The 22,617-nt window shown below is 48.5% G+C and overlaps 1 protein-coding gene across 3 annotated transcripts in view; it reads left to right on the top strand.

Moving 5' to 3' along the window:
• Window positions 1–22,617, top strand: part of KIF16B (kinesin family member 16B) — a 1,618,961-nt gene that overhangs the window by 807,591 nt on the left and 788,753 nt on the right. For all 3 annotated transcript variants that reach the window (XR_015296683.1, XM_086927730.1, XM_086927729.1), the window contains exons 13-14: window positions 18,986–19,105; window positions 19,482–19,533. Coding sequence is in view for 2 of the 3 variants with exons in the window: in XM_086927730.1 (XP_086783856.1) it covers window positions 18,986–19,105; window positions 19,482–19,533 (172 nt within the window). In the remaining variant the exon portion in view is untranslated. The remainder of the gene's footprint in view (window positions 1–18,985; window positions 19,106–19,481; window positions 19,534–22,617) is intronic.

The following is a 22,617-nucleotide window of genomic DNA, read 5'->3' as shown; positions in this document are numbered from 1 at the left end:
GACATTAAAAATGGCATTCTGGTTTATATTGGGTAGTATTGGGTTTTTAGAGCTCAGGGATGGTGTAGTAAAGTAGGATCTGCTTTCATGGTTACCCCCGATTTTTGGTGGTGTTTTTCTGTATTCTGACCAGAACCCTGCTAATCAGGACCCCAGTCACTGTGCTTCCTCCCTAAATTTGACTATGGTAAGTACTTTGGTACCTTCCCAGTTGACTACTGGTGTACCCCTGTAAGTCCCTGGTATATGGTACTGAGGTACCCAGGGAATAGGTACAACAAGTGTCTGCCATAGGCTGAAGCATATATTATGCCACCCATGAGAGACCACTCAAAATGTGACTACAGGCCTGCCATTGAAGCCTGTGTAATTTGGTGCTAGCACTTACAACAGATATAAGTTTCCTTATATCTGAGGTCACTACACTTAAAACCTAAAAGTCACCCTATGGCAGGCTCTTCAGCCCTGTGGGTAGGGTGCTTGGTTACAAGTGTGAGGGTGCCCCTCCCATGAGCAGGGGTCCCTCTACAAACCCTGGAGTCGAATTCCTAAGGCTTTGTAAGTGCGGTTAGCCATTTTATATATGTAGGGGACATCAAGTCAAATACGAGATGTCTAACTATATATTGGCTGCACCGAAACCAGTCATGTTTGGTATCAAACATGTTGGAATCCTACTCCAACACCCATTCCCCTTGGGTGCCCCCCTGTATTCTCAGTACCAGCCTTTCAGGGTCTAACAGCAAGCTAGTGGCTATGCCGACCCAGGCACGTTTCTGCCGTCATGCTGCTGAGTGAAGCTCAAGCTGAGGAAGGTAGAACAATAGGTTTCTGGTAACAGGAAGGTGTGACCACCTCCCAGACAAAACTTAGTGTATTGGGCTGGGGTGGGGGCGCTTGCCAGTGCCTCCAGACTTATTTGAAGGACACATTTAGGGCCCACCTTGCATACTCCAGTTTGTCATTTCAGGGAGCCTTTGGCTTTCGCTCTGGTGTGAAACTGGACCGAGGACGTGAGAGTATCCTCCCCTCTATCCTGCCCCATTTCTGGGGTGATCATTGAATCGTCTTAACCCTTTCCCTTGGATACTTGAGGGCTTACCGGTGGATGGCTCTTTAAGTTCATCGTGGGACAAGATTCAAACCTGAGACCACTTCAACTTCGACCGTCTGGGCACCTTGGACTTCGCTGGACTTCACCTGAAACTGAGACTGCATCAAGGAAGACCCTGCTGCTCATGGTTTCGCTGTTCTGCAAGTCTTTTTGTCGTCTGTGCCTTTGCTTCATCCAGGTTCGTCTCCAGCCCTGTGGGCGTAAAGGAGACCCGAAGTAATCTCCCTTAAAGTGAAGGAGTCGCTCCCCTGCATCTGCAGACACTGCAACGAAACTGACAGGTCTGCTGCTCCTGACAGCAAAGACCTCGTCTTAATAAATGTGCACTGATGCAGATACTAGATTTATTATGACATGCACCCAGCGGGCACCTTAGAGTAATCTCCTGAAACACCACTAATTCTCTAGTCTGATGGCTGACTGGTATCGCCCAGCTTGCCACCACAGATGAATTTATGAACCCCTGAAGGTGAGAGCATGCGGTCTCAGAGGCCAGAAACAATGCCTACTCTGGGGGAGGTCTTTAACTTCTCCGCGTTTGTCCAAGTCTTAGGATGAGATGAATGAGTGTTAGGGTCGGCTCTGCGCGTACCAAATTTACCCGGAGCAATCCCGCCCAACTAGCGATGTATGAGGCCATGTTTCTAATTTTTGGGTGGGCCATCCCCCTTCGGAGCACGTCCGGGCTCCATAGGTTTACAAGGGGCCCCACCAGCGAGGACGCCCTCAATGCCAGTCAGGCCCTATAGATCTGGTGTTGGATATGCCAAGACCTTCTCTGATGCCCGCTCCTGTGCTGACACCACCATCCCCATTGCCCTGGACTCCGACATGGAGCAGGACTGGTCCCGTTCAGAGACATTACTTCCGTGTCCGAGGCAGGACCTTTTGTCTTTGACAGGCTTAGCATAGGAGATTAATGGGAAGAGTATAGCAATCTTGATTAATATCTCCACCCATTGGATGATAGAGGACACCTGGTATGAGGATATTGCACATGCCAGTGGGTTAGATACTTCACCTGACACTGGCTTGATCTCCCCATCTCCTGTAGCTACGGAGAAGGGGGCCTTTATCATTATGATGGTGTGTAGGTCAGTGGCAGTCAAGTCTAACATCTGTGGGGTGCCCTCTCTAGTCCAAGCCCTGCATAGGAGCACCTGTGCTCAGGATGATCACAGGATGCCACTTCTTTGCTCTTCACCCTGCAACCCACTGTGGAGGTTGGTGATCCAGGCCTTCACTTCCAGAAACAATCCTGGCGTGTTCCCTTTCAATCCACCGGATAGGGAATCCAAGAGGCTGGATATTTTTGCCAAGAAAATATTCTCTTTGCCAGCCTAGCACTGCGGTCAGTGAACCCACATTCCTCTTGGGCTGTTAATCCCATAAGATTTGCAACCTGGTTGCACAAATCCTGCCAATGGTCACAGAGGACGGTCGAGCCATACTCTTTCAGGCTACTGTTGACAGGAGAGATCTGGCAAAGTTTGCCATTCGTTGTAGTCTGGACACGACTGACTCGCTGGGCTTGGTGGCCTTTCAGTACTATGTCTGGCTGAGGAATACTTGCTTTTCCAGGGCTGCTTAAGCTTTGCTTATGGACCTGGCCTTTGATGGCTCCTGTCTCTTCGGAGAAAAGGTGGGCTCAGCCCTAGAACGCTTTAATAACTCCAGGGTTATGACTAGGTCCTTGGGCCTCTCTATGGTCCCTAGCCAACCCCAGTCTAGGAGGAGGGTGGGTGCACACTGCCTCACATCCCAGCACTCAGTTTGCCCCGATTCATCCTAGTAAAGGCAGTGCATGATAACACGCACTTCAGTGTCAGGATTTCGTTTTTCACCCATTGTTGGTGCAGCCAGTGCTGTGCATCTCTAGACATGTGTTTCAGGATATTTGTATTTCTTCAGTAGCGAGCAACACGTTCTTTTTGGGGTTGCTGGAAATGCTGCCAAAAGTCTTCTCAGGTCTCTGTACCACTCGCTGGCCGCAGGTGCATCAACCAGAGCTCGTCCGCTCATTAGCTCAAGGGAGTGTTTTCAAACAGGAGGAGGGTGGGCGCACACTGCCTCACATCCCAGCACTCAGTTTGCCCTGATGCTTCCTAGTAAATACAGTGTATGATAACACTTACTTCAGTGTCAGGCTTTAGTTTTTCACACTTTGTGCATTCAGTGCTGTGTATCTCTAGACACGCTAATGAGCTGACGAGCTCTGGTTGATGCACCTGCGCCCAGCGAGTGGTACAGAGACCTGGGAAGACTTTGGGCAGCATTTCTAGGACCCCCAAAAGAATATGTTGCTCTCTACTGAAGAAGGAGAACTATCCTGAAACACTTTGTGAGAAGTTGGCCCGATATGCAACGTTCGCTATTCTAGCGACCGCTATGTATCGTTCCAACGGCCCTTATGGTGTTTGGTTGTAAGTCAACCTATAGACCAGCTATCCTAGTAGCGTGGATACGAGCAGTCTAAGGCTAAAGACTCGAGAGGGCGCGTTAAGCCAGCTGTTTACCACACATGTACCCCTTGAACACCCAGTGAAAGGACACCACACAAGTGTTATGAAAATAAACAATATTTATTAAGAATCACAACAGCCCTGTACTCTTTATGAGGACAGGGTACTAAGCACAAACCAAATCTCTTTAGCAAATACTTCAAGTGCACGTTTAAACAAGTGTCCGAGGACACGGAAAGGTTAAGGCAAGTCGGAAGCGAGGGACTCGGGACCCTAGAGTAAGGAGGCTATGCAGGCACCGAAATGCCAAGTTACCTAGCCACGAGGGTTGCGGCTGCACAAGTCTTACAGGCGTCGGGGTCTTCGCTGACGAGCCAGGAGCCGGAAGAAAAGGAGTTGCTGGCCGGCGACCAGTGATGAATAGTTCGTAGAGATCCAAGCCTGGATCGAAGATTGATGGAACCTGAAAGCAGAGGGGACCAAGTTCGTACTACTAGCCAGTAGTCAGAGGATACCAGGAAGGCACCAGTTGGCCGTCACCTCGACCAGGTGAGTGGGCGACGCTAGGCTCTGCAGTCTCACGGACCAGGAGGCGTTGTCGGCGACCACGGTGGAGGTGCGAGCTGTCCCACGAAGGATGATGCTGTCGGCGTCGCTGGGCCCAGGATGGGGCAACAAGCCTTGGCAAATCTCAGGGCCACGTGGTGGGCCTAAGATGGCGTCTTGAGTGGACCAGGAGGGTCCGGGGTGCTTCTCGAAAAGATGGAAGCAAGGGCCAGTCTGGAGCAACCAGACCGGCGGTGATGATTCTCGGATGTCGTCACAGAAGGACACAAGCCAGCGGCTAGTGACCAGACAACGTGCTGAGCAGCGAGCAGAAGGGCCCCACGCAGATCGTGGAGATGCTGGGAGACTGCACTTCGGAGCTGGAGCGGCTCAGGGTTGGGGCTTCTCGGACCCCAGTGCACTCACCAGAGAGTTACCTCGATGGTCGTGCTGGTTTTAAGAGCGTGCAGGTTCTGATGATGGCCGGTCCCTCGAGGTCTCGTCGCACCCACAGATCACAGCTGAGCTGATGACGTGGGTAGAGGTCAGAGGTGCCAGGGAAGCCGGTTCTCGTCGAGCTGGGCCGTCGGATTCCTTGAGGAAGGACTTACAGCAAACCGTTGTTCTTAGATGGTGCCCGCTGATGCAGGATGACTACTCCTTAGCCACAAGGGAGAAATCTTGAGAAGAGTCTTGAAGTCCTTTCGTAGAAAGTATTCTTGATTCAAAGATGATCTAATTTGGAAGGGTCCCCGCTCCGGCCTTTATCCTAAAGAAAGGGGTGGGTACATGACTAGGTCCTGCCCTAAGGGTGGGACCAGGAAGGGGGGTAGTTACACCCCTCTCCCCTGCCGGACTTTCCCCAGGCCAGGGCTGTCGCCCCTGGAACTGGTTCTAACCGGCAGATGCGTAGTGAGCACCGGGGTGCCACTCCGCAGTCACCTTCTCGCAGAAGCCCTACCTACCCAGAATACACAAACCCTGTCTGGGACGGTGCGAACACCGCCCTCGACAGGAAACCCTTTGTCCAAGCGCTCCTCGCTGGAAGGACTCCCAGCAGCAGGAGGTCAGACTCGTGTCTGTGGTGGCAGCATCCATTTTGTGGAGCTGAGGCTTTCGTTAACTTTAACCGGGGTTCACAGTTACGTACATGTCGTGTCCCTCTAGAAGGGCGGAATGCTAACCTCGTCGCCAGGGTTGGTGAGAGGGCAGCACCCCGATTCGTATGACACCTTACTCGACATGTCTTGATAACGCGACACCGAAGTTACCGATGTGGTACGCGTTATCCTGGAACAGCCATTGGGTCTTTTCTCCGCAAGCTGCAACCGGCTCGGCTCGGGCCAGAACACAGTTCACACGAGCCCATGCACTCTGCCTTCAGGATTGTCAAGGCCTGCCGTAGGAGTGACTGATAGGAACTCGGGTGTCCATTGTATGGTTAGATATAGAGCTACTATATCTAAAGCAAAGGGTGATTACACGACTTCGCCCCAGCTGTCATGCAGCCAGTTGTGTCAAATTTAGGAGGCCAGCCAGGGGTGGCATAATACATGCTGCAGCCCCTGGCGGCCCTGGGTACACCTATGCCCTGAGTTACAGGGTCTGATAAGGTGGCCCAGTACCAATTGGTAAATGCACCTACGGTACACATCGTAATTTAGAAAGAGAACAGCCAGGCTGTGGGTCTGATTGGCAGGCCCACAGCCAGAGAAAGTCGTAAACCAGTGAAACAAAAGCAAAAAATCTGGGTGATCATAGGATTGCAGACCCTACTCTCCTACATGACCCCCCCCCAAACGTCGGAACAACTAGCTAACCTTGACCAGGTGAGTCTTCTTGTTCTAAGTGGAAATATCTGGAGAGCCCATCGGCATTGCCATGATCAGTACCAGGTCTATGTTCCACTGTAAAGTCCATCCCCTGTAGGGAAATGGACCACCTAAGCAGTTTGGGGTTTTCACCCTTCATCTGATTTAGCCACAAGAGGGGCTTATGGTCGGTCTGAATCTTGAAGTGAGTGCCAAACAAGTATGGCCTCAGCTTCTTCAGGGCCCAAACCACAGCAAAGGCCTCCCTCTCAATAGCTGACCAATTCTTCTCTCTAGGGGTCAGCCTTCTGCTTATAAAAGCAATGGGCTGGTCTTGACCATCAAAATTCAGTTGAGAAAGAACAGCTCCCACACCCAACTCAGAAGCATCTGTTTGGACAATGAATGGTTTGGAGTAGTCCGGACTCTTGAGGATAGGCGCCGTGCACATGGCCTGCTTTAGGTCATCGAATGCTTTTTGACAGCTCGCTGTCCACTGAACCTTTTTTGGCATTTTCTTACTTGTCAGTTCATTTAATGGTGTCACGATGGAACCATAGTTCCTGACAAACTTCCTATAGTAACCAGTCAGGCCCAAGAAAGCTCGAACCTGAGTCTGGGTGGTTGGAGGAGCCCAGTCCCTGATTGACTGTATCTTGCTCTCCAGTGGCTGAACCTGGCCTCCACCTACAAGGTGGCCCAGGTATACAACCTGTGTCTGCCCTATCTGGCACTTGGTGGCCTTGATAGTGAGGCCTGCTGCTTGCAGCGCCTCTAACGTCTTCCGCATGTGGACCAGGTGATCCTCCCAGGTGGAGCTAAAGACAGCAATATCGTCAAGATACGCCACACAGAAGTCATCCAGCCCAGTAAGGACGTGATTCACCAACCGTTGGAAGGTGGCAGGTGCATTTTTCAGACCAAAGGGCATCACCACGAACTGATAATGCCCACCAGGGGTTGAAAATGCGGTTTTCGGCTTGGCATCCTCAGCTAACCTGATTTGCCAATACCCAGCGGTCAGGTCAAACGTACTTAAGTAGTTGGCCGAAGCCAATCTATCGATAAGCTCGTCTGCCCTTGGTATTGGGTGGGCGTCAGTCTTAGTGACTGCATTGAGACCCCTGTAGTCTACGCAAAACCTCATCTCTCTCTTACCACCCTGGGTGTGAGGTTTCGGCACTAGAACTACGGGACTAGCCCAAGGGCTATCCGAGGGTTCAATGACTCCCAGCTCCAACATTTTCTGCACTTCACTTTTGATGCAGTCTCTAACGTGATCAGGCTGCCTGTAGATTTTACTCTTTACGGGCAAGCTGTCACCAGTGTCGACCTCATGGGTGCACCAATCGGTCTGACTGGGTGTCAGAGAAAACAGATGTCGGAACGACTGAAGAACCTGTTTACAGTCGCTCTGTTGATGTTCGGAGAGGCTGCCACAAAAGACAACACCATCTACCGAGCCATCGTCAGGATTCTGAGTGAGCAGGTCGGGGAGAGGGTCACTCTCCTCTTCCTGTCCCTCATCTAGGGCCATGAGCAAACTCATGTCCTTCCTGTCGACATATGCTTTTAGCCTGTTGACATGAAGCACCCTGTGGGGGCTCCGGGGAGTTCCCAGGTCGACCAGGTAGGTGACCTCTCCCTTTTTCTCCAGGATGGTGTGGGGTCCGGACCATTTGTCCTTGAGTGCTGCTGGGGCCACTGGCTCCAACACCCACACCTTCTGTCCGGGCTGGTAAACAGTCAAGACAGCCTTTTGGTCATGCCAAGCTTTTTGGAGTTCTTGGCTGGCCTTAAGGTTTTCGGATGCCTTCTCCGTGTATTCAGCCATCCGCGAGCGGAGGCCAAGCACATAGTCCATTATGTTGGCTGCAGGCTTTTTGAGAGGTCTCTCCCATCCTTCCTTCACCAAACACAGGGGTCCTCTTACAGGATGCCCGTACAAAAGTTCAAAAGGGCTGTAGCCAACCCCCTTCTGTGGGACTTCTCTGTAGGCGAACAAGAGGCAGGGGATCAGGACGTCCCATCTACGCCGAAGCTTTTCCGGTAGTCCATGAATCATCCCTTTTAGGGTCCTGTTGAATCTCTCAACAAGCCCATTGCATTGTGGATGATAGGGTGTAGTGAACTTGTAGTTGACACCACATTCCTTCCACATAGCAGTTAAATAGCTCGACATAAAGTTTGCACCTCTGTCGGAGACGACCTCCTTAGGGAAGCCCACTCTGGAGAATACTCCAACTAGGGCTCTTGCCACAACAGGTGCTGTAGTGGTCCTAAGGGGAATAGCTTCAGGATACCTGGTGGCATGATCCACTACCACCAGTATAAACTTGTGCCCTGATGCTGTCGGTGGTTCCATGGGACCGACGATGTCGATCCCCACCCGTTCAAAGGGCACCTCCACCACAGGCATTGGTATAAGGGGGGCCTTTGTCGTGCCACCTGACTTACCACTGGCTTGGCAAGTGACACAGGAGCGGCAAAACTCCTTGGTATCTTCGTTCATGTGAGGCCAGTGAAAGTGCGAGACAAGCCTGTCCCACGTTTTCGTCTGGCCTAAGTGACCTGCTAAGGGAATCTCGTGGGCCAAGGTAAGTAGGAAACCACGCTGCGACAAGGGTACGACCAGCCTCCTGGTCATGCCAGGCTTGGGGTCTCTTGACTCAGTGTACAGGAGTCCATCTTCCCAGTATACCTTGTGGGTACCTGTGGCGTTCCCAGCAGCCTCAGCAGCAGCCTGCTGTCTGAGGGGTTCAAGAGAAGGGCAGTCTAACTGGTCCTTCCCCAGGTCCTCCCTTGAGGGTCCCCCTGAGCCCAAGAATTCAACTTGATCAAGCTCGAACTCCCTAGGCTCAGTTTCCCTCAATTCCTGTAGGTCAGCCTCCTCTGAGACTTGATCCACGACCTGGGGCAAGGGGGAAGGCGCAGCCTTAACCCTACCGCTCTTTTTCTTGGGAGGTGTCTGGTCCGTTGTTCCAGGATCCAGCACCTGTTCAGTGGGGCATTTCCTGACCTGTGACCTAGTCACAGCGAACACATGTGCTGGCAAACCTAACATTTCCATGTGAGTCCGGTGCTCCACTTCTGACCATTGTGACGACTCCAAATCATTGCCCAACAAACAATCCACTGGGAGGTCTGGACTAACTACAACCTTCTTTTGGCCAGTTACCCCTCCCCAGGAGAAAGCTACAATTGCCATACTGTGATTGGTAGTGACATTGCTTGCATTGGTCACCAGGAATTCTGTACCTGGCATGATCTGTCCAGGGTCCACAAAGTTAGGCGTCACCATGGTGACGCTGGCACAAGTGTCCCTATAGGCCTGAGCCATCTTTCCATTTATGAAAGGCGTCTGTCGATATTTGCCCAAAGTATTGGGGCTTACGTCAGGGGACACGTCCACGTCCCCTGTACTGACAAGGACAGCCTGAGTGAGTGTGCCAACTAAGTTGTCACGCCCCTCAGAACCCAGGGTTAACCCTACTAAACCCTTGGGAGGCGCACTACCACTGCTGACTGTACTAGGGGGCACAGGTGCCTTAGGGGCTGCAGTGGCAGGAGTCTGCCCTCCTCCTTTCTTGGTGCACTCACTAAACCAGTGAGATTTACTTTTACAGTACTGGCACCATCTTTTGGATTGGCCTTCTTTCTTCTTTTGGGGAGCCTGACCCCCACCCTCTTTGGGTTGTTGGGGACCTGTCGAAGACTTCTGGTCATTTTGTTCCCCTTTAGAATCTTTACCCTTCTGGTCTGCTTTCTTCTGACCACCTTGATTCTGGCCCTGGTTCTGTTTAACTCTTGTACGAACCCATCTGTCTGCCTTCTTTCCCAATTCTTGGGGAGAGGTCAGATCCGAGTCGACAAGATGCTGATGCAACAACTGGTTCTGACAATTGTTTAAAATTTGTTCTCTCATCATCAAATTATACAATCCTTCGTAATCAGTAACCTTACTGCCCAGCAACCAGCCCTCAAAAGCCTTAGTGGCACAATCGACAAAGTCAGACCAATCTTGAGACTGCGTTTTCTGGGTATCCCTGAACAGCACCCTGTACTGCTCAGTGGTTAGGCCGAACCCTTCAACGAGTGTATTCTTCAAGACTTGGTAATTGTTAGCGTCCTCTACCCTTGTGGTGAGGAGCTTGTCTCTTCCTTTTCCTTCAAAGGAGAGCCACAAGATAGCTGCCCACTGACTCTGGGGAACACCCTGCACAGTGCAGGCCCTCTCCAAAGCAGTAATCCATTTGTGGATGTCGTCCCCTTGTTTAAAGGGGGGCACTATCTTCCCAAGGTGTTTCGTATCGAAACTCTTTTCCCTATTACTAGGTACATTGCTGCCACCAGTGGGGACTACCCCACTTAACTGTTGCTCTCTAGCAAAAGCAAGCTTTTCCTTGGCCAGGGCAAGTTCTTCCCTTTCGATCCTCAGATTAGCTGCCCTTTCCTTCGCTTCGTACACTCTCCTCTGAGGGGACGTCATCCCTCTTTGAGAAGAGTTGTGAGAGCCATTGGTATGAAGGGATCTGCCAGAGTCTCTTGACAGAGATCTGGCTCGTCCATTCCCCATGTTAAGCGGACCTGACAGCTGCGCCGGGGTTCCCCCAGTACCACTATCATGTTTGCTTAAGTTGGACCGTGTTAGTCTGACGACTTCTACCTGTCCCTTATCTGCCTCGTCCCCAGAGAGATCCTCATCCTCATCCTCCTCGCCATCTTCGTTCTCAGTTGCGAGGTGGATGAGGTCAGGATCGTCCCGGGTTCCCTCGAGGGGAGGCATGTCTCCTTCTGGATTAGAAGAGCTACGAAGTTTCTCAGCTCTCCTGGCATCATAAGTCTCCAAGAGACCAATCAGAAAGGACGTTGTGGGGTTAGACCCCTGCTGAATCTTCCTGGAGTGACACAGTCGTCTTAACTCCTTGAAGCTCAGCACAGTATATCCTGAAGGGATGACCTGTGAGGGGTCAACTGACACAAGGGGAGACTCAGAGTTTCCTCCTTGGCCCGACATACTGTTTCTAGTGTGGTGTAAGTGATGCACCTACCTACACTATGTGTTTTCCTACTGTTCCCTTGCTAAGAGTTGTAGCCAAGGTGTGATAAGCCTTGAGGAGCTACAACAGCTGGTTCAGTAGAACTCAGAGTATTCTAAGCTTTTAGTTATATGTACTAACAGTACTTGTGCGATCTTTCAACAAGATATTCTTAGGATACGTGTGGTAAAACAACAGCAAGCTCAAATCCCAACCGCTGCTCACCAATGTGGGAAGTTGGCCCGATATGCAACGTTCGCTATTCTAGCGACCGCTATGTATCGTTCCAACGACCCTTATGGTGTTTGGTTGTAAGTCAACCTATAGACCAGCTATCCTAGTAGCGTGGATACGAGCAGTCTAAGGCTAAAGACTCAAGAGGGCGCGTTAAGCCAGCTGTTTACCACACATGTACCCCTTGAACACCCAGTGAAAGGACACCACACAAGTGTTATGAAAATAAACAATATTTATTAAGAATCACAACAGCCCTGTACTCTTTATGAGGACAGGGTACTAAGCACAAACCAAATCTCTTTAGCAAATACTTCAAGTGCACGTTTAAACAAGTGTCCGAGGACACGGAAAGGTTAAGGCAAGTCGGAAGCGAGGGACTCGGGACCCTAGAGTAAGGAGGCTATGCAGGCACCGAAATGCCGAGTTACCTAGCCACGAGGGCTGCGGCTGCACAAGTCTTACAGGCGTCGGGGTCTTCGCTGACGAGCCAGGAGCCGGAAGAAAAGGAGTTGCTGGCCGGCGACCAGTGATGAATAGTTCGTAGAGATCCAAGCCTGGATCGAAGATTGATGGAACCTGAAAGCAGAGGGGACCAAGTTCGTACTACTAGCCAGTAGTCAGAGGATACCAGGAAGGCACCAGTTGGCCGTCACCTCGACCAGGTGAGTGGGCGACGCTAGGCTCTGCAGTCTCACGGACCAGGAGGCGTTGTCGGCGACCACGGTGGAGGTGCGAGCTGTCCCACGAAGGATGATGCTGTCGGCGTCGCTGGGCCCAGGATGGGGCAACAAGCCTTGGCAAATCTCAGGGCCACGTGGTGGGCCTAAGATGGCGTCTTGAGTGGACCAGGAGGGTCCGGGGTGCTTCTCGAAAAGATGGAAGCAAGGGCCAGTCTGGAGCAACCAGACCGGCGGTGATGATTCTCGGATGTCGTCACAGAAGGACACAAGCCAGCGGCTAGTGACCAGACAACGTGCTGAGCAGCGAGCAGAAGGGCCCCACGCAGATCGTGGAGATGCTGGGAGACTGCACTTCGGAGCTGGAGCGGCTCAGGGTTGGGGCTTCTCGGACCCCAGTGCACTCACCAGAGAGTTACCTCGATGGTCGTGCTGGTTTTAAGAGCGTGCAGGTTCTGATGATGGCCGGTCCCTCGAGGTCGCGTCGCACCCACAGATCACAGCTGAGCTGATGACGTGGGTAGAGGTCAGAGGTGCCAGGGAAGCCGGTTCTCGTCGAGCTGGGCCGTCGGATTCCTTGAGGAAGGACTTACAGCAAACCGCAGAGTTCTTAGATGGTGCCCGCTGATGCAGGGTGACTACTCCTTAGCCACAAGGGAGAAATCTTGAGAAGAGTCTTGAAGTCCTTTCGTAGAAAGTATTCTTGATTCAAAGATGATCTAATTTGGAAGGGTCCCCGCTCCGGCCTTTATCCTAAAGAAAGGGGTGGGTACATGACTAGGTCCTGCCCTAAGGGTGGGACCAGGAAGGGGGGTAGTTACACCCCTCTCCCCTGCCGGACTTTCCCCAGGCCAGGGCTGTCGCCCCTGGAACTGGTTCTAACCGGCAGATGCGTAGTGAGCACCGGGGTGCCACTCCGCAGTCACCTTCTCGCAGAAGCCCTACCTACCCAGAATACACAAACCCTGTCTGGGACGGTGCGAACACCGCCCTCGACAGGAAACCCTTTGTCCAAGCGCTCCTCGCTGGAAGGACTCCCAGCAGCAGGAGGTCAGACTCGTGTCTGTGGTGGCAGCATCCATTTTGTGGAGCTGAGGCTTTCGTTAACTTTAACCGGGGTTCACAGTTACGTACATGTCGTGTCCCTCTAGAAGGGCGGAATGCTAACCTCGTCGCCAGGGTTGGTGAGAGGGCAGCACCCCGATTCGTATGACACCTTACTCGACATGTCTTGATAACGCGACACCGAAGTTACCGATGTGGTACGCGTTATCCTGGAACAGCCATTGGGTCTTTTCTCCGCAAGCTGCAACCGGCTCGGCTCGGGCCAGAACACAGTTCACACGAGCCCATGCACTCTGCCTTCAGGATTGTCAAGGCCTGCCGTAGGAGTGACTGATAGGAACTCGGGTGTCCATTGTATGGTTAGATATAGAGCTACTATATCTAAAGCAAAGGGTGATTACACGACTTCGCCCCAGCTGTCATGCAGCCAGTTGTGTCAAATTTAGGAGGCCAGCCAGGGGTGGCATAATACATGCTGCAGCCCCTGGCGGCCCTGGGTACACCTATGCCCTGAGTTACAGGGTCTGATAAGGTGGCCCAGTACCAATTGGTAAATGCACCTACGGTACACATCGTAATTTAGAAAGAGAACAGCCAGGCTGTGGGTCTGATTGGCAGGCCCACAGCCAGAGAAAGTCGTAAACCAGTGAAACAAAAGCAAAAAATCTGGGTGATCATAGGATTGCAGACCCTACTCTCCTACACACTTGTTTAGAGATACACAGCACTGGCTGCACCAACCAGGGTGAAAAACTAAAGCCTGACGCTGAAGTAAGTGTTATCATGCACTGCATTTACTATGATGCATCGGGGCAAACTGAGTGTTGGGATGTGAGGCAGTGTGCTCCCACTCTCCTCCAACCCCAGTCTACCTTTCACCACTTTTGTGGCCACGGAAGGGATTTCCAACCATGTGAATACCCTCCAAGCCACCACGGCCAGCAAGCTTCCACACTTTTTCGCGACCGAGGACGTTGTTTCCACAGAACACGTGGGACAGGTAATCAGAGGTCAGGCCAATTACCACTCCCCCTGCAGCTGCAGCCTCCAAGCCCCTTTAGTTTGCCCTCCGACTATCATGGGCATCCAGTGGGGGGCAGGATACAACATCACCTGCTCCACTGGAGGTCAATAACATCAGACCATTGGGTACTACAGATTGTACAAAGGGAATACTTTATCCCCTTTGTGGCTGCCCCCCCCCACCCATGCCAGCCACTTTAGACAGTTGACGTCGGACCATCTTGCCTTACTCTGCCAGGAAGTGTTGGCTCTCTATATAGAGAGGGTGCCAGCATCAGAAGTAGGTCGTGGTTGCTATTCCTGCTACTTTCTGGTGCCCAAGAAGGACAGAGGCCTTCGACCTATACTAGAACTGCACCTTCTGAATCTTTTCCTCAAACAGAAGAAGTTCTAAATGCACACACTAGCTCAATTTATTTCTTCCCTAGGCCTGAGAGGCTTGATGGTAACATTGGATTTGTAGGACACACATTTTCACATCCCAGTCCTGCCCGCAAACTGACATTACATGCAGTTCATGGTGGGCCACAAGCACTTTCAGTTTGCAGTGCTTTCGCTTCGTCCTTACCAGCACCCCTCTAAGTTAACCAAGGCGAATGCAGTGGTTGTAGCATACCTTCGCATGTCTTGGGGTCTAGTCTTCTCCTATCTTGACAATTGGATGTTGAAGGCAGGTAGTTGTCGCCTACCTCCAGACTATGACGAGCCTCCGGTACTCATTGAGGTTCATTATCAATGTGCCAACGTCACTCCTGACTCCCTCTCAGACGCTCCATTTCTTTGAGCTGCTCTGGACATGGTGCAGTTTCTGGCTTCTCCTCTCAAACGGCGACTCCAGGAAACACGTGCTATGATACTGATGTTTCATCCTCTATCCTGGATTTCGTTGAGAAAGACGCTGAGTCTGCAAGGCCCCATAGCCTCCATTATCCTGCTGGTAACACATGCACATAGGCATATGTGAGCACTGCAGTGTGTCTGAAGTTCCGATGGATGCAGCATCAGGGGAATCTCTCCGACATGGTACAGATCTCAGTGGGAACTGCAAAAGACCTGCATCGGTGGCTAATGCACCGCAATTGGATCAGTGGCAACCCTTCTCCCTTCCCCAACCAGAGCTGACTGTAGTGACAGATGTGTCACTCCTGGGCTGGGATGCCCATCTGGGAGAGCTAGAAATCAGAGGACTCTGGTCTCCGGCAGAGTCTGGACTCCACATAAACTTGTTGAAACTTTGGTTGAGTCACATGGCATTGAAGGCCTTTCTATCCTCAATCTTGAGAAGGCTAATGCAGGTGGTCACAGACATCACCACCGCCAGGTGGTGCTGCAACAAGCATGGTGGGTGGGTTGTGGACCCTTTGTCAAGAGGTGCTATGTCTTGGGACATGGCTGGAACACAAGGGCATTTCCCTGGTGGTTGAACACCTGGGTGGCTCTCTGAACGCCAAGCCAGACAAACTCAGCCATTGATGCCTAGTGGATCACTAGTAGTGCTTCAGCTTCCTGTTCGCCTTTGTGCCAATACCACTCCTGCTCAGAGCTCTCAAGAAGATCAGGGACAATCGGGCCCAAGTCAGTCTTGTGGCTCCAGATTCAGCATGTAGAGACTGGTATACCGAGCCTTTTCAGCATAAGCATCAGTCCTTCGGTCACGCTGCCTCTTCATTAGGTTATAAATGAGTGGGTTACCCAAATATAGTCACTGGGACCTGGGTTCAATAGGTACTAGGAGGAAGGGGTCCCAGTGTAGACAAGGAACAATTTACACAATTCAATGAGTAAATCAAAAAACAATTATAAGATCCACAGAGTTTTATTCACTGAGGGATCAAGTGTAATAGATACATGTAGCAAACAGTCAACTGTATTGAAGGTCATACAGTGCCCCGGGAGGGAGGAGGGAAGTGATAGTGGTGAGGATAAGGGAGTGGTAGGATTGTGTGACAGTAAAATCAAATATTTGAAAAAACCTTTTAGCTATAAATTATATAGCAGCAATGGCCATACAGAATGGCGACAATATTTTTAGAAAGGCATACTTCACAAGGTACAATAAATATACACAATATTGGCGTGAGGTTGCCACAAATAGAACAACAGTCGACGTTTCGACCCTCCTATCAGTGCAGGAAATGTTATCCTTGCTGCGGGGTCTTCATCAGGACCAAGGGATTGGGGCAGGTAACCTAATGAAAATGAGTATAATAAACTAAAGTTAGAGGGGTACTATTCCAGCCTCTTAAAATTTATCACAGCGGTAGTTTAAGCATTAATCTGCATCCTAGTTAGAGGTAGTAGCTAGATAATTTCTAAAAATGGGAGTGCAAGACAGTACAATTCCTAGATTAAAAGTACCGTGGTACAAACATGTCCATAGCCTGAGAAGCGATGGTACATAGTATGAACATAATTAGAAGGGAGGGCCCGAGTGCCCGGGTCGGAGAACCGGCACGTGTGTAGGCAACATTAGGATCTTCTATCGCCGCAACAGGGTAGAGTCCTGTACCTGAACTTTTACACTCTCCGCTTTTATTCATGGAGCTTGAACAGCGACAATTACCAGCCTTCGATCTTCTTCTTGAAGTTAGTGATGTGTATACGGGCAGCCACACGTTTCTCCATCAAATCGGTATATGCCTGCAGCTGGGACAAATTTGTGGCATGGTGTGTATTATCAAAAAAGCATTGATCAACTAAGTGCTCCTCTTTCTCAGGTGCTATTATTTGTTACTTCTTTGGCCCAGCAGGGCTGTACTTTGGGCACAGTTAAGTGCCATCTTTCAGCCTTTTTTTTGCATTTTTGTGGTTGTCGGACCAACATTCCTTATTAAATCACCCTTTGTGATGAGATTTTCAAAAGTTTTTGCTACAGGTTTCCCCCTAGCCATTCTTCATGCCCCAATGTGACTTGAACATAGTTCTCACTTTCCTGATGTGCAGCACCCTTTGAGCTGTTACACAGCTACCTTCTTTGGTTATTAACCATCAAAAACGTCTTTCTTGTGGCCATTACTTCAGCTAGGCGAGTCAATGAGTTGCAGGCTCTCTTTGTGCATCCGCCTTACTCTACTTTTTATCCTGAATAACCGGTTCTTTGGACACATGTCGGGTGGATGACCAACACTTCGTAGGGTACACTGAGTTGCAGAAAGAGAAGCCTGTGCAGAAATGAACCATCTCCATATGAATTGTGCTCTGCATGGAAATCTGCTGCACATTGGCCAAAAAACAACCACCTGAGGGTTTACTCACTCATCTCACCAGAGCCAAAGCTGCAACCACCACATCAGCTTGCGGAGTTCCAGTCCTAGACATATGTCAAGCTGCAACGTGGGCTTCACTGCACATTTTCATGAAGTATTACTTCCTGGACAGTGAGGTTCTTCAGGACAGGCATTTTGCCTGTCCAGTCCTGTATGTCTTTCTGGTCTAAATTGGGGTCACAGAAACCCCTCCAGGGAGGCATTGATTGGGTAGCTATTCTAAGGTAAGGAATCTGTGGCTACAAGTATGTATCAGAAGAACAAGTTACTTACCTTCATAAATGCCCTATCTGGGAGAGACTCCATGGAGCCGCAGATTCCTTACCAACACTCCCATAATCCCCTCTTTGTGACCTGATTAAACAATGAGGATTTACCCTTACAAAGGACCCTAGAAACTCACACCTGTACTCGGTCTTCATCATGGCTCCTTGCTGCTGATGTGAAAAGTCGCAAAAATGAACTGACATCAGTATGCCGCAGTGGCCCCTATATTGGTACAGCATACATCATTTTTGGTGCAGCCAACGCAGAGCAGAAGGACACCATCTATGTAGGTTTTCACCTGCACCTTTCTTTATTCCACAGTGAGACCGTAATTTAGTTCTTACTTTCTTAATATGCACATCTTTCAAGCCTATGCACAATTTTATTTGAGGATACTGACCCTAGACTCCTCGTTGTGGTGATTTCTTTGTTCAGCATCAGTGAATTGCAGGTGCACAGTATACCACCTTCTTTCCAGGCAAGTTGGTGCTTTGTTGAGCATCAATTCTGCCAAAGGTAGTGTCATCTTTCTTTGTGGGGTAGTCCATCACTCTTCCTGCTTTATTCTCCCTGGAGCATTCCTCTAATGAGGAGGAGAGTCTTCACAGGTTGAACCCTAAGAAGACCTGTTGGCTTTTTACATCAGTCATACTCGGGAGCAATATGGATGGCCAATGTTATCTGGTGTTAAGGGACAGGCAGTCAGGCAAGCTTGAATCCAGTAGCACAGTGAGCGCTGGACCCACTCATCAGCCAGGTTAATGACGGGTTTATCACCTTAAACCGGTCCCAGGATGCTTTTTTTTGGTCCATGGAGGACCTGGCCTGGCAGTTCGGGCTGGACTGTTCCAATGGGTAGCGAGGTGGAGACTGATTTGCATATGGCTGTGTCTAAACTGGGTTGGCGTGGTGAGCATAAAAAAATGGATTAAACCCAGAACTGTGACTGGGGGTGAATGTTTGATTTGATCATCCTTCTGTCCATTAATATTCATTAGGCAGGTCGTTCTGCGACTCCCTGCAACTGGAGATTTTGAGATGTTGCAAAATCTTTCGTCGGATCGCAAAATCAGAGACATGTCACAAAAAAGCTGTACGCAAATTCTCTAAAACATATCAAACATCTACTGTCCTAATACTCAAATTTTGATAATCAGGATATCACTGTTTCTTTACAAATTTTAATACATTATTTTATGTTCTCCTGGCTCATTAACTCCCAACTATTAGTCTAGTCTAGTCAATATTTAATCTTTTTTGATCATGAAATCATGAAAATATGTATACATCGTAAAGTTTATTTGTAACTTGAAATATAAACAGATAATCGATTAGGAGCAGGAGGTAAAAAATAACAGTGAGCGCCAATATTCACAAAGTTGTTAGCTGTTATTACGTTCGCATTTAAAATTTGCGTACAAATGAACACGAAATTGTTATCTTTTTAAGTAGCATACATATTTATCTTTTCCTTGCAGGAGCAAACATTAGCATTAAGGAAGGAAGGAATCGGCGTGGTTTTGGATTCTGAGTTGCCCCATCTAATTGGCATTGATGATGACCTTCTCAGCACTGGCATTATATTGTACCACTTAAAGGTAAAACATTGCCAGTTAATGGTTGTGTCACTGATAGTGCCACGTAATACATTTTCGCAAACAAGTTGCGCAACAATTTAAAATGTGAAACTATTTGGAAAATGTCTGTTATTTAGAGACTACCCATTAGAGTTCAAACGTTCCATATAGTTCAAACCAATGTGCACTGTTTAACATAAATGACTATTCAATAGCTTTGTGCCGAATGTCTAGGATAAACCTAATTATTTTTAATATGTGAACTCTAGAACAAGTAATCAAATTGTTTTAAGTAATTTGAAGCCCAATTGTATATATTAAATTTTGTAAATATTTTTAAAACATTACATTTGAAAAACATCGAATGGTATTTGTTGGTTTTTTTTTGTGTGCACAGGAGGGTCGGACTTACGTTGGCAGAGAAGATGCAGCAACAGAGCAAGACATTGGTAAGTTTGCCATTTCCTTGGCGTGAATAAAACCCTTCTCTCTTATACTATGTCTGATTTTCAATAACTAGAAATCGGGGCTCTCTGCAGCTGCTTAAAAACTGTCCTACTTTGAGCATGTGTGTATGTTTAAGAAATTTACAAGATTTATAATTGCAAGGTAGAATAAAATATATTTGCATGCTCGTTCTCTACTAACCACCTTAAAGCACAAGTTGTTACATTAAGAAAAGCTCAGGGGTTGATTCAACAGAATGCCACCTGGCCTTCTGTGATTTTTTTCCCTGTTTGTTCTCTAGTCTGCCATGCTACAAGTGATGGTATAATTTTATAGATCTGTTCCATTAACCCCTTAACTGCTGGGCCCTTTTTTTTTTTTTTAGGCGTTTGGGGTCGTTCGCACTTAAGGCTCAATAACTTTTTTTCCACATAATCTAACCACGCTAAATTTGCGTCCTTTTGTCCCCAACATCCTCGGGATTCTAAAGGAAGGTTCCAAGGGTTTGTGGACTCCTCCGGAGGCAACTGAGAAAATAGGCAAAATATAGCAAACCTTTGAGTTTTTTTTAGAAAATTAGGAAAAAGGTGCTCTAGATAAAAGTGTCTGGTTTTTTTCACTCCTAAAAATGGCATCAACAAACAGTTTCCTGTGCTAAAATCACCATCTTCCCAGCTTTCAGGAACATGCAGAGCTGAACCAACAAACCTAATTTTGTACCAAAGTTTCGGCATTTTTCAAAGAGTAGCCCATTTTTCCTATTTTTTGTGCTCCTTACCTACTTCCAGCTTGTGGTGGAAACCAGTGTGAAACCCATGGGTGATCTAGAAATGCTACATATATCTGAAAAGTAGGCAAAATTTCAGAAAAGGGCCATATGTGTAGATTCCTCAAGGCTTTCCCCAGGAAAATAACTGTTGGAATAAAGAAATATTGAAAATGAGTCGGAAAAAATAGGCATTTGTGACAACCTTTTCATCTGTACTTTGTGGCGCTGTGGGCAATTTACAAAAGCAATATACCATTACCTCAGCTAGATCCTTCTGGTTGCGGGGCTATAAAGGGATTGTAAGTTCTCCTAGAACCCAAGATACCCTGAGCCAACAACTGAGCTGCTCCGTAGAGTGTTGCTTCATTGTATCCATAGTATAGACCAATTCATATGGTGAAATATGAAGAGTGCAAAATTGGTATCAAGAACCCTATGCATTTCTGAAATGGGCACAAGATATGGATTTTAAGTGCAGGTGTTATTTATACATCTCTGAATTTGTGGGTGCCCGTACCTGCATATGATTTAGAGAGTATTTTTGAAAAAAAAATTTTAATACACTGGCTTACACTTGAAAGGCACAAATGCAGCGAAATTAAATTGATAATAACAAATGTTCTACTATTCTATCCTCCCACGAGTCTTTCGATACAAATGGTACCAAATGGAATAGGCCTATTGCCTGTGTCAGGAAACGTGTCAAAACACAATATGGACCCATCACATATTTCTGCTGAAAACCGATCCTTTTTTCCCAAATGTTGGTTAGCTTTAGGTTTTGGACCCTAGCTCAGCTGGCACATTAAGAAACCTAACAAACCTGTACACTTAGGCGTATCTAGGGGGGGGGGGGGGGGTGACTTGCGTGGCTCTTACAAGGTTTTTGTTATCCAGATTCTCTGGCAAACCTCTAACTTTGACTAAAAAAGCATATTTTCCTCACATTTATGTGATAGAATTCTGGAATCTGAGGGGAGCCGCAAACTTTCTTACTGGCATTCCTCCAAGTCTCCATATAAAAATGGTACCTCACTTGTGTGGGTAGATCTGTTGCTTGTGACAGGGAACGTCCCAAAACACATTGTGGATACATCACATTTTTCCACTCAAAACTAACCTTTTTAGGCAAAGTGTATATCTGTGGATTTTGGCATCTAGGGAAACCTAGCAAACTTGATTATTTTTGAAAACTAGAAACCTGGGGGAATTCAGAGTGGGTTGACTAGTGCCGCTCTCATCAGGTTTTTTTTACCCAGAATCCCCTGAAAGCCTCAAACTTGGACTTTAAAAAAACACATTTTTCACACATTTCTGTGGAGGAAAGTTTTGGAATCTGTGGGGAGTCAAATTTTCCTCCACCCGGCATACCCCCTAGTCTCCTAATAAAAATGGGACTTCACTTATGAGGGTAGGCCTAGTGTTCGCGACAGGAAACTGCTCAAAACACAACATGGGCGCATCACATATTTCCACTGAAAAAGGACCTTTTTTTTTTTGCAAAGTGGGTAACTGCGGATTTTGGACACTAGCTCATCCCGCACCAAAGAAAATATAGCAAACTTGTACATGTTTGAAAACTAGACACCTGTGGGAATCCAGGGTGTGGTAACTTGCATGGCTCCCTCAGTTTATTTTACCTAGAGGACCTTGCAAACATCAAACCATGGTAAGAAATACATATTTTCCTTACATTTCTTTGCTATAGAGTTCTGGAATCTTCAAGGAATCATAGATTTCTTACCACTCTTCTCACGATAAAAATAATGCCCCACTTGTGGCGTGGGGAGGGCAAAAGACCACAACAGAAAAGGCCCTAAAGGGCTAAGTTGAGAGATAAGGAATAGTGGTAGGTGCTGTATTTGGGGCCGTGCTTTGGTGCCACCTATGCAAACCTACGAACCACAGACATTTTTAAAAACAAGACAACCAGGGTAGTCCAGGGTGGTGTGCCTTGCATTTGTCCCACAAGGTTTTCATACCCACATTGCTCTGCAAACCTCAAACCTTGCCGCACAATATGCATTTTCCTTCCATTTCTGTGAGGGAAACATCCAGAATCCTCAGGAATCTACAAAATTCCTATCACCTAGCATTACTCCACAACCTTGCCGGACAATATGCATTTTCCTTCCATTTCTGTGAGGGAAACATCCAGAATCCTCAGGAATCTACAAAATTCCTATCCCCCAGCATTACTCCACTTGTGCTGATAAAAATGCTGACCCATGACAGAAATGATAAAGGTTTGCGACCACAATCAGGAAACAGTTTCAGGATGGCGTTTTAGACTTTTTCCCGTTTCCCCCCTAACGGA

This window comes from Lissotriton vulgaris, chromosome 6 (assembly GCF_964263255.1).
Source record: "Lissotriton vulgaris chromosome 6, aLisVul1.2, whole genome shotgun sequence".
NCBI classification, from domain to species: Eukaryota; Metazoa; Chordata; class Amphibia; order Caudata; family Salamandridae; genus Lissotriton; species Lissotriton vulgaris.
Note: the sequence above shows the minus strand (reverse complement) of the source record. Positions and strands in the feature narration are given on the sequence as shown.